Raw genomic sequence first — 15,354 nt, 5'->3', positions numbered from 1 at the left:
GAAGTGCCGGAAACAGAAACACTGTCGCTGTTTGTTTGACGATATATGAAGTTGTATGCCTGGCCGTGGTGTTGAGTGGTTAAACTGTTGTGTAAAGGCGACACAGCTACGTGGGTATTTTTTCCACATCTGTACTCGTTGTTGATTGATACCAGATTTTCATTGTGAGGATCATTTTTTTCACCCGTACTGAGTGAGTTGCGTCGTCGGTTAGCCACTTAGCATTGAAAGCTAATGTGAGCTTGTCATCGAAGGAGCAACGTTTCAAACACGTTTTTTTCCACAACAGCATCGTTTTTAACAACTGCTGTAATCGTTGAAGGAAATAATGGGGTCATCCAAGAAACACAAGGAGAAGAGCCGCGACAAAGATGCGGAAGAGCGCCGTCGTGAACATAAGAAACATCGTCACAAGGACCGAGACGCTACAGACCGAGATGGGACTCGGGATAAAGAGAAACGAAAACGCTCCAGGTCCCGAGAAAGAAGCGGACGAGAGGGCCGCAGCAAAGGTGAGAGGAGCACCGGGGAGCCACGGGTGAAGAAGGAGAAAGTTGATCTTGGATATGAAGAAAGCAAGGCAGAAATTGCCCCTCAGTCTGCAAGCGGAGACGCGTCTCTCAGCATCGAGGAGACAAACAAACTCAGAGCCAAGCTGGGTTTGAAGCCTCTGGAATTAGAGGCGGCCAAGAAGGAGCTCGGCACCAAAGAGGATCCAAAGGTAGCAGAGACCATCAACCCTGTTCTCATCAAGAAGCAGAAAGATATGAGAGAAAAGCTTGCTGCTATGAAAGAAAAACGCATCCAGAACCTGAAACTGGGAAAAGTCAAGACCATAGCAGAGGAGGACTGGCTGGATGACACATCTGCCTGGGTTGAGAGAAGCAGACTGATGGCAAAAGAGAAAGAATTGGCAGAGAAAAGAGCCAAACTTCTGCAGGAGATGGACGAGGAGTTTGGTGTCAGCAGTCTGGTGGAGGAGGAGTTTGCACATGGCAAAAAAGATGCCTACACAGCCCGAGATCTAAAGGGACTCAAAGTGCAGCACAAGGTGGATTCCTTTAATGAGGGTCAGACAGTCATCCTGACTCTACAAGACAAAGGTGTGCTTGAAGAGGAAGAAGATGTGCTTGTAAATGTTGGACTTGTGGACAAGGAACATGCAGAAAAGAATGTGGAGTTAAAAAAGAAGAAGCCTGAATACAAGCCCTATGAAGAAGACGAGAGTGTGGATGACATGGTCACGTTTAAGCCTCACACTGTACTGTCAAAGTATGATGAGGAAATTGAGGGCGAAAAGAAAAAGAGTTTCCGACTGAATACAGGGGGCTTTGCTGACGGGGAGCGAGAGCGGGAGATTCAGGCCATGAGAGAAGCGCTACGAGACCAGGCCCAGTCTTTGGAGATGCCTGCTCTTTCTATTGCCTCGGAGTATTACACACCTCAGGAAATGGTAGGCTTTAAGAAGACAAAAAAGCGTGTGAGGAAGATCAGGAAGAAGGACAAGCTGACAGTTGCAGATGAGCTCTCCATCGATGACACCCGCAACACAGATTTTGGCTCCAGGGCACGTGGTCGCGGCCGCAAACGGCTGGAAGAAGAAAGTGAGGAAGTAAAGGTGGAGGAGCCGGTCAAACTGTCCCATGATATCCCGCTGTTATCTGATGATGTTAGGATGGCTGAAATGGACATTAGTGATGATGACGACTTTACACCTCCAGAGCCAGCTGTAATTGAGGAGGATGAGGCAGAGCAAGAGCTGCAGAAACAACTGGAGAAGCAGAGGAAGCTGAGGCAAAGGCAGCTACTCAAAGACTCTGGGGAGAAGGTGGCTGAGAAGATCAAAGAGCTTGATAAAGTCAGTCCTGACGATGATCCTGAGAGAAAGAATAACATTGTTTTCAACGACATCTCAGAGTTTTGCAGAACTCTGGGTGATATTCCAACTTATGGGCTCTCGGGCAACAGAGAAGACCAAGAGGACATTATGGACTTTGAGGAGAAAGAAGAGAAAGATGATGCTGGAGACCCAGACTCGGACATGGATGAGAATGTTGGATGGAGCACAGTGAACTTGGATGAAGAGCTGAAACAGCCAGACTTCACCACAGCCTCTGCCACCATTTTGGATGAGGAGCCCATTGTCAACTCAGGGCTTGCTGCTGCTTTGCATTTGTGCAAAAACAAAGGTCTGTTGGACACTGAAATGCAGAAGATATCCCGTGTCCGAGCAACAAAAGGCGCCTTGCCAAATGACAACTACTGCATTGAGGACAAGATGGGCTTCGATGACAAGTATAGTCGCAGAGAAGAATATAGAGGCTTCGCTCAAGATTTCAAGGATAAAGACAGCTATAAGCCTGAGGTCAAGATTGAGTATGTTGATGAATCTGGGCGGAGACTCACTCCAAAAGAAGCTTTCAGGCAGCTTTCACATCGATTCCACGGGAAAGGGTCTGGAAAAATGAAGACCGAGAGGAGGATGAAAAAGCTGGAGGAAGAGGCCCTGCTAAAGAAGATGAGCAGCAGTGATACTCCTCTGGGGACGGTGGCTTTGCTTCAGGAGAAGCAGAAATCTCAGAAAACACCTTATCTTGTGCTTAGTGGGAGTGGGAAAAGTATGAATGCAAATAACATCACCAAATAAGTCTGGGGGATGAGCAAATATCTCGTCATAAACACACACTGACACATACATAGACATACACATAAGATGTTTTAGGTAAAGTAACTGCTCCTATTTTATGCCTACTTCATACAATCATTGTTGTTGTAGTTACAATTTGTCTAATAAAATTAAGGCAAATTAGATCAATGTTTTATTGTTTTCTTTGTTGCTAACTTACAAGGTGAAAGAGTAACAGGAATTGTCTTCAGGTTGAGAATATTGTTTTAATGAGAACCTTAATTTTGTTGTGTAACAATTTTGAATGCTTTTGTTTAGTTTAATGACAGCCTTTGCACATTTTGTGGCATGAGGATTATAACGGGTTCAGTAGTAATGAACGAGGCAAGATATATTTATCAAAATATTTAACATGCATTGGGTTCTGGTTTTAGGCAGCAAAAGTAGATGGCAAATTCAATTCTGTTTTTATAAAAAAAGATGTAAACAATAACCAAAACATGTTTTTTTAATTACACATTGCAAATAAAACAACAGTAACATCTTCTCTGCTATGTTAAAATTATACATCCATGAAATATGTCTAAATATTTATATAAGTAGGTCATCAATATGATTTTATAATAATATATAATCAATAATATATTGGCCTTTTGATTTGCAAATGACACAATATAATCCCACATTACAGATATGTATTCCAAAAATATTTACTTGACTGTCTGAAAATGGGGTGTTTACAACAGGTTGTCTTGCTAAGTCTCAAGACAATAGTTGGTGATTAAAATAAACCATTGTTCAACATTTCAGGAAAAGTTATTCAATGAAAAAATATCACGATCAGAAAAATGGTTATTTTACCCGTTTAATTCAGAGAAGAAAATTGATCAACAGTAGTGGCGGAAGAGGTGTGCACATTATTTTATTAGGCAAACATACTTTTACCTGCCTAAAAATACTCCTATAATACATTTGGGATTGTCAGAAAGTTGAAAAGCACACTTTAACAGTAGGGGTAAGCATATAACTGATTATTGTGAACACTTTGTGAAGTATCTATCAGAGAGGAAGAATGTAAAATATTTGGACAAATCAAAGCAGAGGGAAAAGGAGAGTGTTACTAACCACAACTGCATTATATTTATTTAAGTAAAATGTTATTAGGGCTTTTAGTTCTAATATAATATTTTACACTGTGATATTGCTTGATATAAAAGGACTTATTTAACCACTGAGCTGAAGTTCAGATTCTACTTGAGTTTAGTAAGTGAAAAAGGAAAAAGTGCTTTGTCAGTTTCCAAATAAGTACAGCTCTGATGATAACATATGAGAAACTGGACACTGTAGGAGGTATCTAACACCAAAAGAGGGCAGTAGTGCAACATTCAGGAAGCAAGCTGCCATTAAATCCAAAGAAGAGGAAGATGAATAACCTGTAGCAAAGTAGCTGCTCTCCTTAATGCATCCATGAAAGTAGTTAGCAAAGCTAACACTGGCGAGCTAACATCGCTTCATCCAACACGACATGCACGCCGTTAACAGCTGAAGTCTTGCACGGTAAGGGTGAGCGTCATGTAATATTATGTCTTAATGTCACTTAAGATATAGGACGGAGATGAGGGGATTGATCGTTAGCATCGTCTGTCAGGCTGTTTGACAGCTTCCTGTTGTGTAGCTAGCAGCGAGCTTAGTGACGGACACTGTTTAAGTAGCTTTGACGTTCGCAAATGACTCTTAGTTCCTCGAATCACTCACTGTGTCCCGGCTGTGTTTACCTGTTAGTGATCCTGTAAATAGCTAATAGTGTTAACATGTCTGTCGGCTGCTCTCAGTCTTTGAGGGATGTCGTTACAACGCAGTGCCATTAACTGTTAGCTAAACAGATTATTGGGAGTCATGTCAGCACTGAGGCGTTTGTAATGTGTTGTAATTTCCAGAGTTCCTGTTTACGATGAGCAAACTATAATAGCGTAATTATAGATTATTGGCTCAGTTTTCTATTGTCGATTTATGTTTTGGTTGCTTCGATGTAGCCTATTTACCTAACGTCCATAGCTCTTGTAACATTGAGAAACAGTCAGCCACTTTATTGGCCACGTATGTGGATACATGCAAGGAATTTGATTCCGTTTTGTTTTTTGTGCAACTCTCTTAATGTTCACACACAAAAATAGCCGTGACGGACAGAAACAAAACAACGAAGCTGCACTGTAAAGGTAAATAATAGCCTTTACAGTGCAGATAATAGGTGTATTTAGATAGAAGATAATCAAGATCATTATATTAAAAGCAAAAAATACATAAAATAAACGGTCTACGAAAACTGTATAGATTCATTGTATAATTATGTGCTTTTATTTTACTGTATATACTTATGAATGTGTATTAACAAAAAAGTATTTACAAAAACATCCATACTTATTATGCATCTAATAATAAGATGTAATTCAAGTCATGGTAGAAATACACATTTAACTTTTTACTCTAAAGTTGTTGAAATGAATGAGCTATTTACTGATGTGATGATAGTGTCTGTAGACTTCATAAGCCAGTTTATTCATACATTTCAGATATGCATTGGACATACTGAGCATTATCATGCCCAACAAATAATAAATATCAATGCAAATCTTGATACGTTTTTTTTTCTTCCTTTTAACAGGCTATAACTTCACCCAGTGAAAGCACAGGCTGTCGTGATGTCGGAGCCAAAGCCCCCTACTCCGACCCCTGGAGACACATACAAGGGTTGGCTCTTTAAATGGACTAACTACATTAAAGGTTACCAGAGACGCTGGTTTGTTCTGAGCAATGGACTGCTGTCCTACTACAGGTATGTTACACTACAGGCTTATTTTGTAATCAAATGTTATGAAATGAAAGGGTTTTCCCTGATGGGTTTTCCATGGCTCAAAAGGAAGCCAAGGTGGATCCTGAGAAAAAAGGTTGTGTGTTAAGTTTAACATAGGGATGGGGAATATATATGACATTTATACAACCACTTTTTCCGGCAGTAACATAAGGTTATTTTCTTTTAACTTTTAGAGATCACTGAAATGAGAAGTGCACTTAATAGCCTTTATGCAGAACTCTGATTGCACAATTTGAAGGAAATGTAAAGTTGCCTCAGAAGAAAACATTATTATTTTTCTATGGAATGAAACGGATTTAAAACATCAGTATTTAACCTTTCTTTGTTCTGTTTGTCTCCAGGACCCAGGCAGAGATGGGTCACACGTGCAGAGGCACCATCAACTTGGCCACAGCCAATATTGCTGTGGAGGACTCGTGCAATTTTGTCATCTCTAACGGAGGTGCACAGACCTACCACTTGAAGGCAAGCTCAGAAGTAGAGCGGCAGCGATGGATCACAGCTCTGGAGCTTGCCAAAGCAAAGGCCGTCCACATGCAGGCTGAGTCTGGTAAGAGGAAAAACAAATCCGTTGGAGACTACAGGAGACGTTGAATAAAAACTCAGACAAAAAGACAGCAACATTTCAGTCTAGCAGAAATGCTTGTCATTCTTCGTGGGTAAAGCATTTTCTTTCATCATTATTTTTTTGAGTCCTATTATCCTCCCTGTTCTCTCCGTCAGATGACTCAGGTGACGAATGTCCTGCAGTGCCCCCCTCTTCAGGACAGGGTGGAGGCTGCCGTAACTTAGAAATCCAGTCAACACTACGCACACTGGGCAGCAAGGTGGAGGACCTCAACACCTGCAATGATCTCATTGTGAAGCATGGGTCTGCCCTACAAAGGTATCAATTATCAGACAGAGCAAGTACTGATTGCATTGTATGAAAAACACACTGATCTTTAATTTTGTTTTTTTGTTTTTTATTTCCACACATACAGGTCTTTGTCAGAACTGGAGGCGCTTCGTGTCAGCGGGGACATGGGAGACAAGATGAAACAAGTTACAGAGAGAGCCACGCTGTTCAGAATCACCTCTAATGCCATGATTAATGTAAGTCAGCACAGTGTTAATTTGCAGATGGACTCCCAACATTGTTGCTGAATCCTTTGCTGAAATGTCGCTCTTGTTCCCCAAGGCATGTAGAGACTTCCTCTCCCTGGCCCAGAGCCACAGTAAGCGCTGGCAGAAGGCCTTACACAGTGAGAGAGACCAGAGGATACGTCTGGAGGAGACTCTGGAGCAGCTGGCCAAACAACACAATCACCTGGAAAGAGCTTTCAGAGGAGCTACAGTTCTCCCCTCTTCATTCAGCAATCCAGCCTTAGGTAACAAAGGTAAGGCTTAAATCTACACCTGAACGTCTGGCTCTGATGATACTAAAAGTAAGCCTGCTGTGTATCGCACCTGAGTCAATCAACTGAGGCAAGTGGAGCCATTAATCATTTGTTCCTCCACTGCCTCTCTTCACCATAGGTGGTGTTTCCGGAAAAGGTGACGCCAGTGACGAGGATGATGACAATGAGTTCTTTGATGCTATGGAAGACCCAGCAGAGTTTATTACTGTCCCTGCTGACCCCAAGTATCACAGGTTGTTAAATAACTTTCTTTTTCAAATGTCAGTGTTTTTTTGTTGTTGTATATTCTTGTATTTTTTTTTCTTTCTTTTGAGATTCATTTTTCTTCTGTCCGCCAGGAGATCCGGCAGCAATGTTAGTGGGTTCAGCTGTGAGACTGGAATGGACGATCAATCAGTAAATGTGTGTAAACTTAGTGTTTTTCAGCAAATTCTGATTTGTAATGACTTGTCTTATCTACTTATTGTCAACATGCCACGCCAAGCCCTGACCCTAAATCTTTCTCTTCTTCCAGTTTGATGAACTGTCCTTGGCATCAAACCCAGAGTCTCCACAGCCCCTTGAGCTGGAGCCAGTTAAACAGAGACGGACTCGTATCCCTGACAAGCCCAACTATTACCTCAATCTGTGGAGCATCATGAAGAACTGCATTGGAAAGGAGCTCTCAAAGATACCGATGCCTGTAAGAATCATGTACTATTGTCGGTATTTCTCTCTAAGAGGAATCAGAAGTAACCTGACTTCTTCTCTCTGTGACTTTGTAGGTGAATTTCAATGAGCCTCTCTCAATGCTGCAACGTCTCTCTGAAGACCTGGAGTACTACGAGCTGCTGGATAAGGCTGCTAAATGTCAGAGCTCTCTGGAGCAGATGTGCTATGTGGCAGCTTTTACAGTCTCCTCCTACTCCACCACTGTCCACCGCACAGGAAAACCCTTCAATCCTCTGCTGGGAGAAACCTTTGAGCTCGATCGGCTCAAAGATTGTGGCTACCGCTCCCTCTGTGAGCAGGTATGTCCAACTGGAAAAATAAACACGCTTGAAGGATGTTAATGCATGCATGTTAAATTGCTTGAATAGTCTGGATCATTATTTGGATTTTACTTTTCTCTTCACTCTCTCCTCTCTGTCAGGTGAGTCACCACCCGCCTGCTGCAGCTCACCATGCCCTCTCTGAAAAGGGCTGGACCCTCAGACAAGAAATCACCCTGGCCAGCAAGTTCAGAGGGAAATATCTCTCCATCATGCCTTTGGGTGAGTGTGTGGAATCAAATATGACAATTATATGTATATTAGCAGGTTAACCATGAAGGTTAACATGTCTAACATTACTCTTTCTCTTATTTTCCAGGTTCTATCCAGTGTTTATTTGACAAAAGTGAGAATCATTACTCTTGGAAGAAAGTCACTACAACAGTACACAATATCATTGTTGGAAAACTATGGATTGACCAGGTACATTTTAAACCAAACACCATAAATACTCATTAATAAATACCATAGATGTCTTTTATAGAACATTGTAGTTGAAGTTCTACTGGGTTTACCTTTAACTTCTCAACATTTTCTCTTCTAGTCAGGGGAGATTGACGTGGTGAACCATAAGACGGGGGATCGCTGCCACCTCAAGTTTGCTCCCTACAGTTACTTCTCCAGAGATGTACCAAGAAAGGTGGGTGTGTTTATGTATTTTTTACTTTTATTATATAGCACCATAGAGCCAGTATGATGTAGTCTAGCTCAACACAACCTTTAGCTTTAGATGTCTTTTAATACATGTATCAATGAATTGCACAGCTTTGGTTTTAGTTGTCTCATTGCACTCCATACTGTTGGCCTTTTTTAAAAAGCGTTCTTTATTAAAAGCTGATTGTGTCTCTCAGGTAACAGGAGTAGTAACGGATAAGGATGGAAAGGCGCATTACGTGCTATCAGGAACCTGGGATGAGAAGATGGAGTTCTCCAGGATCATGCAGAGCAGTAAAGGCGAGAACGGCACTGAAGGCAAACAGAGGACTGTCTATCAGACCCTCAAAGCCAAAGAAATCTGGAAGAAGAACCCTTTACCGTGAGTGCTGGTAGTCTGTAGAAAGTTGAAAGTGCTTGTTAACCGACGGAGCTTGTAAACTGTTGCAGCTTTGTGCTTTTTAACTTTTCTGTTGATGACTTTACAGAGAGGGAGCCGAGAACATGTACTTTTTCTCCTCACTGGCCTTGACACTCAATGAGCCTGAAGATGGCGTGGCGCCAACAGACAGTCGACGACGCCCTGACCAGAGGATGATGGAGGAAGGCCGCTGGGATGAGGCTAATGCAGAGAAGCAGAGGCTCGAAGAGAAACAGCGCATAGTACGCAGAGAAAGAGAGAGGGAGGCTGTTAAAGCAGCTAGCACACCTGAGGAAGGTAAACAAAAAGAAGACGGGAATACGCTTTGTATTTTATCTATTTGCCTCATGTTTCGTTCCAATGTTTCACTTTCCATTCATCTTTTCCCACTTTGTCTGTCTTGAAATACCTTGTCTGTCTGTCTCTGTCTCAATCCTAAGCTGTCACTGAGGATTCAATCAATGATTCACCCTTAAAAAGCAAGTACTCTTCTCTTAGTCCTAACCCTAACCCTAGATCTACACTATTTCTTTACTCTAGATGCAAAAAACACAAGTGCAATATGTTTGTGTGTCATCGAAAGATACTAAATGTCTTCAACATCTTCTTTTAAACACTTTCACCATCCGTTCATCCATGTCTGTTCCATTTAGCTGATGCACTGGAGACTGGCACAGAAGCTAGTGAGGTTTCTGATGAAAGCAAGTATCATTCTACAGCTTACCATAATATATACTTTTAAAGGTACCTTTTGTAGCATTTTAATGGCAATGACAAAACATGACCCATATTTATCCATGGGAGATTGATAGGGTTATTTGTCAATACTAGTGAGTTGACACCTACTGAAACAAGTGCTGATAATGGCGGAGGAGAAACTTTTTGTCCCACACTTCTTGGAACAAAACGCTCAAGATTTTCTCATTATGCATTTTAAATATGTTCATCGTAGACAGATCTACACAGATCATACAATACGAGCCACCAATTTGACATCACTAAATTGTTACTATTTGTCAGTTAAAATGATTAAACCAGCACTGAGAGGAATTGCATCCTACATCATACTTCACACTGCCACCAATTGTTTTGCTTGGAAATCGCCTGTTCTGTGGCCAAAATGTATATTTTTCTTTCAATGATGGTATAGTCAAACAACTCTAGGACTTTGGAAGCAGAGATCCTTTTTATGATAGGTAGTTATGCACTGGTTAGATGTCAAATATTGCTTGAAATGCTACACAAAGTACCTCATAAAACGACATAAAACTCAAATGTGTGTTGATTTTGAAAGCTGTTTGAGTTGTGGATTAAAATCTTTTTTTGTTGTGCTGGTGTAAAGCTGACACAGAGGACTCCCCCCCTCTCACTCCTGTTGCATGCAAGTAGCTTCTTACATTTACATTTGCTGCCTCTTTGTATCCTCTTCAGATCATACCCATTCTTTTATTTCCTAACTCTCAAAGATTCATCCCTAATTTTTCTATTTTCAGCCCCTTATGGACCATCACATGTTCCTTTTCAAAGCAAGTATTCTGATGACATGAAGTGCAATTATTTCCCATATACTAGTATTTTGTATAATCTAGATTGAGATCCCGTCTATTTTCCATTTCCCTTTCACTTCCTTTGCAACTTGGTCTCTCTTAGTGGAAGGCAATAAAGGTCCTAATGCTTATGGAGCTCAAGTCCAAAGCAAGAAAAATCTGCGTTGCTTTCCATTATCCATTTTATTTTGTATGTTTTTAGATCCGTGTTGGTAGTTTTTAGGAAACCTTATAGACTAGCTTACTGTAGAGTTGCCACAAACCTGCTACTTGAATATTTTAGAGTAGCATTTGTCCGTCAGTGCTCTGTAGACTGTGGTCTTGGACAGATGGGGAATTGGTATTGATTTGATCAGATACTTGTCTATAATTTGCCTCCTTTGTTTAAGGCTCAGATAAGGTGCATCTAAAGACTGGGGTTCATTCTTTCAGCTGTTTTTATTTAGTCTTGGTCCTGTATCAAATTTCCTTGTTTTTTATCATATTTAGTTAACCTCGTCCTTTTTTTAGGTTATGGTTGACTAAAAGTGTTGGCATTTTATTTTATTTCAGTTCATTTTTGTTTAGCACAAATATAGCCTGTTTCTTTCTCCCAAGTTCTGTTGTTGTCATCTTTTACTTAAACTTTGGTAAGTCACTGTGCTCATTTTGGGCTGCTGATGTGGTCATGATATGGCGAGCACACACCACAGGGTAGGGAACATTTCCACTGATTTAAAGAAAAAAATAAAACGGCTCTTTATTTGTCCACAAAAATTAAGATTTAGGTTTATTTTTTAACCCAACTACATTGAAAAAGGTTTTGGTCAACAGTATTGTATGTTGATACAGTTACATTTAGACACCCGTGCCTTCTTGTCTACTACTCGTTTTAGTCTTAGAAAACATTATAGTCATAGTTTTTTTTTAACAAAATTAACACTGCTGAAGGACAAGGATCGTACACTTTGTATACCTCTTCATCCCTTATCTGAGAGCATGTCTGCTTGATTTAAGCATGATGAGTTGTCATGGCTCAATGGCTTCTTAACCCCTCCCCTCGGGTCCCTTTTTTAAAGCTTCTTTATAAATGCTTGTTTTCTTTTCCTTTTAAGGCGCCCATCCAGACAACTACCAAGCGATGTGGTTTGAGAAGTTAGACGACCCTGCCTCCGGAGAAACCCTGCATGTCTACAAGGGAGGTTACTGGGAGGCGAAGGAACAAGGCAGCTGGGACGCGTGCCCTGAAATCTTCTGATCCGGCCTGTCTTCCTCTGTGGTGAACAAACCTTCAGCATCAGCTTAAGTGGAGAATCAAGCCTGACATTAACCAATCTTCAATGTCTGTAGCGTCAACTGATTTTTCCAGCAGTGATTGGCTCAGGGTTAAGAGCATCTTCCCCCTCGTAGATACCATGCACATCGTGGCATTGTTGTCACATTGCAGGTGATTAGTTTTCAGATGTCCTTCTCACTGCCTCTCTAACACATGATGTTTATCTTGGTTGGCCTGCTGTTTGTTCTCAGTCCTAGGTTCTTTGGTACAGCCTTCATGTTGCTTTTGGCAGCAAGTTATTCTGGTTCATGCTATTATGCATTTTTCCTTTAAAAGCCCTTTCTTTAAAGGCATAAATCATCCAGATGAGATCTATACAAGGTTTTCTCACAAAGAGAGAGCTACTCCCTAGCATGTTATTCATGTTCTTGTTGATGTTGTGAGCTCCTTATTCTGACTACTTTTGCAATTAATGTATTGCAACTTCCCCAGCACAGCACCACCTTGAGTCAACGTGTATTCATTCCCAATGTTTAAATAGTTCATACAGTAAATATTGAGCATAGCAATTTCAGCCCAGATCAAATGCATCGATGCATGGGTTCTAGTGGCACAGGCAAAAGTGAGAAATGTTGTTTAACCCAAGTGTTAAACTATATCTACACATTAGCCTTTTTGTTGCCCTCAAGTAATCCATTTCAAAATGTGTTTGTGATTCCCTGATATCCCTCAAACCCACTCTCAAATACATGGTGAAGAAATGTGAAAGTAGTACATTATGATAAAGCCACTCATATTTTGGCACGATTAAGACTGGTTTTGTTATCGTGAGAATAGTAGTGGGTGTACACAAGTCACTAGATGTATATGATTTTTTTTAAACCTTTTTTCACGATAGAAGATTTAAAAATAAAAGTTTTTTTCTATCCATTTTTTATTTAGGAAGAATAACTACCTTTCAGTGTGTAGCACATTAACCTTAATAGAATATATTTTTCTTTGTTCAATATTATACGTTAATGAAAACAATGTAAAGTACCAATCAAACTATGAATTATAAAAAATACCAATGGCACAATGCGGAACAACATACAGAACCCTGTCTTTTTGTAGTTTTTCCTGTCATTATTTTACTTCCCAAATTAATTTTAAAGATTATACATAAAGTCCCTTCATTCCCCTCAACATTTATCCTGTTCCTATGAGATACTGTTCATTCCACCAGAAGTTGTTTCATTTTTTTTTACAGAGAATATCCTATTATTTTGTCCTGTAGATACCCCAAGAGCCTGTAAAAAAATCCTCCTAAAACTGCAACGCAACATCTCGTTCCCCCTGACCTGTAATGGGCAGTTTAAAAATGTGTGAAGGGGGCCTGCTAAACCTAAAACAGAATGTTAAGTTTCTTAAGAGTGTAGTTGTTGACCACGTTACTCCGAGAAAAAGCCTTGTAAGATTGAATCACCTTGAGTATGAGATTGACTCTAATCCTTATGTGTAAGATAAAATCTATTTTGATTCTCACACTCACACACACTACCCTTATTTTCATACTAACGTGTGTGCTCTCACTATAAGATTAACCGTTGAAACTCTGCTTTTGAAGTTAATGCTGAGTCTCAACATTTGAACAGTTGAGATTAATGTAAGCAGAGCTGTGCAGATTTGTACTGACTTGATTAATAGTGAAGTGAACGGAAAAGTGTTTTTGTCTTCCTGGTTTCCTTCAAACTTATTGATCATAGCTTTAATCTTGATGTGAGTTATTATAGTCGTGGTGTGTTGCGAGTGTAGTCAGACAGCAATAAGAGTGCCTCACTGCATATACATTTGGCACAAAATGAAATGTGTGAGTTTGCTGAAATTGCAAAAAACTGAATTCTGTCATTGTACTCGTCTCCGTTGTTGTTTGTCACATGAGTGGAAGGATTGTGTGTCTGATGAAAAATCTGAATTTCACTTATATTCAAGTGTACTTAAAAGGAGAACACTGAAAATGAAGATCACAAAACGTAATGTTGCAAATATTTCTGTGTAAATATATTACATTGTAAAGTAACTGTGATATTAACTGGTTATATTGATAGAGAATCTAATGGAGGTGATGCAATTTTGCTTTTGTTTTTCTCCTTTCTTTTTCATTGTTGTTCACTCAGAATTGGATGCATTTCAATTGTCTGAGCAGAGTGTACCATGCTAGGTTTGAACCATCCCTTAGTGTTATTAAATGTTGCTTCATACATCATTCAAACACATGATGAAGACTGTGTGTGAGGAATGTACAGCTTGATGTTACTCAATGTCTCTTGCATTACAGATTTGACATGTCTGTTTAAACGTATAAATAATCTTGGTTTTTAGCCATGGCTCTTAATGGCATAGCTGCATTCCTTCATGTGTGATTTGAGGTTTTGTTTTCTTAAGTTTCTACCTTTTTTGATCCCTTTCATTTTTCCAGCTAAGATTGTTTTAGCCCAGCGTGGTGGAGATTGGCACAATGCCACAACTTCCCACAGCTCTCAAAACTTGACTAAAGGTGTTCTTGCACTTAACTACATGGCATTATTTATCATACCCTCGGGATGTCAATTTTTGATGTTGGCTACTGAACGTGAAGTGTATTTAAAACATATCTACATTGGTAAAAATATACAAATGTAACGACTACGTTTACTGAGCATACTTTTCATCTTTTTTGTCCTTCAATGCAGTTTTTTTTTTTTTTTTTGCAGGGTTGTGTTAGAGGTTGCCAATATTAAAGTGGATGAAAATGAAGTGTATATTTTTGCTGTATTTTTTTTTTTACAGAATGACTTAGAGTAGTTGGTAAATGTATTACTTGTTAGATGGTAGATTGTTATCTCTTTGGGCTTCAGATTAGTCCAGGTTTAGTTTTGGGACATAGCAACACTACTATATTGGGCCAAACACTTTGAACAGTTCAATAACATATTCGTAAAACCCAGCTACTGATTTCAATTGTGACTCAAGGTTGAAAATATATGGTTTTAGTAGAGAATACAATCATTTAGTTTAAAAAAAAAAGATACATTTATGCATCAAATTATCTTGAAACTACATTTAGGACAGTAACATCAGTTATCTGGGGATTTGTTATATTTAAGAACCCGTGGAGTTTAGTGAAATAAAACAAAAACTACCATTTATAATAGTCTTTGTAATAAGTGTAAGTTAATGCCCTTACAGTAGTAAGTACTCAGAAGATGCTTGTCGACCTATAAACATAATACTTTGCTTTTATTATCAGTTGTTGTATAATACCTTTTAAAAGATACAAGGTCTTAAAAAGTTGCAACAAATACCATTAGTTAAGAAAAAAGCACAAGATAGTAAGTGGGTATCAGAAGAGTAACTTACTGAGTCGAGACCTACAGCTACAACAGCTGCCAGAGTTGAAAACAGGAAAATAATCGGGACAATGCAGCCTCTTCCTGCGTCAACTGTCTATGATGTCAGTCCCATAATCTTCCAGTGTTTCCTCCTTTGTCATGGCGTTTTTAAAAAAAAGTAAACGACAGGCATTGAAA

At 39.7% G+C, this 15,354-nt stretch overlaps 2 protein-coding genes across 9 annotated transcripts; both read left to right on the top strand.

The window, feature by feature from the left end:
• Positions 1-6: 6 nt before the first annotated feature.
• On the top strand, positions 7-2,811 carry sart1 (spliceosome associated factor 1, recruiter of U4/U6.U5 tri-snRNP). The gene has a single exon (XM_063883791.1). The coding sequence runs from the start codon at positions 329-331 to the stop codon at positions 2,645-2,647; it is 2,319 nt and encodes a 772-aa protein (XP_063739861.1). The 5' UTR covers positions 7-328; the 3' UTR covers positions 2,648-2,811.
• Positions 2,812-4,045: 1,234 nt separating this feature from the next.
• osbp (oxysterol binding protein) lies at positions 4,046-13,650 on the top strand. 8 transcript variants are annotated; one of them, XM_063884101.1, is made up of 20 exons: positions 4,046-4,183; positions 5,289-5,459; positions 5,840-6,048; positions 6,222-6,384; positions 6,482-6,593; positions 6,679-6,877; positions 7,017-7,131; positions 7,249-7,300; positions 7,413-7,580; positions 7,663-7,908; positions 8,031-8,151; positions 8,249-8,352; positions 8,474-8,569; positions 8,781-8,965; positions 9,072-9,301; positions 9,445-9,483; positions 9,658-9,705; positions 10,347-10,385; positions 10,498-10,530; positions 11,646-13,650. In XM_063884101.1, the coding sequence occupies exons 2-20, from the start codon at positions 5,326-5,328 to the stop codon at positions 11,786-11,788; spliced, it is 2,436 nt and encodes an 811-aa protein (XP_063740171.1). In that variant the 5' UTR covers positions 4,046-4,183; positions 5,289-5,325; the 3' UTR covers positions 11,789-13,650. The 8 variants fall into 8 exon arrangements, with proteins under 8 accessions (XP_063740171.1, XP_063740170.1, XP_063740168.1 ...); XM_063884100.1 differs by having other exon boundaries at positions 7,240-7,300; XM_063884098.1 differs by having other exon boundaries at positions 7,237-7,300.
• The last annotated feature ends 1,704 nt before the right edge of the window (positions 13,651-15,354 follow it).

Source organism: Eleginops maclovinus, chromosome 5 (genome assembly GCF_036324505.1).
Source record: "Eleginops maclovinus isolate JMC-PN-2008 ecotype Puerto Natales chromosome 5, JC_Emac_rtc_rv5, whole genome shotgun sequence".
In the NCBI taxonomy this organism is placed as follows: Eukaryota; Metazoa; Chordata; class Actinopteri; order Perciformes; family Eleginopidae; genus Eleginops; species Eleginops maclovinus.
The sequence above is the reverse complement of the archived record's forward strand: the minus strand, read 5'-3'. Positions and strand labels throughout refer to the sequence as shown.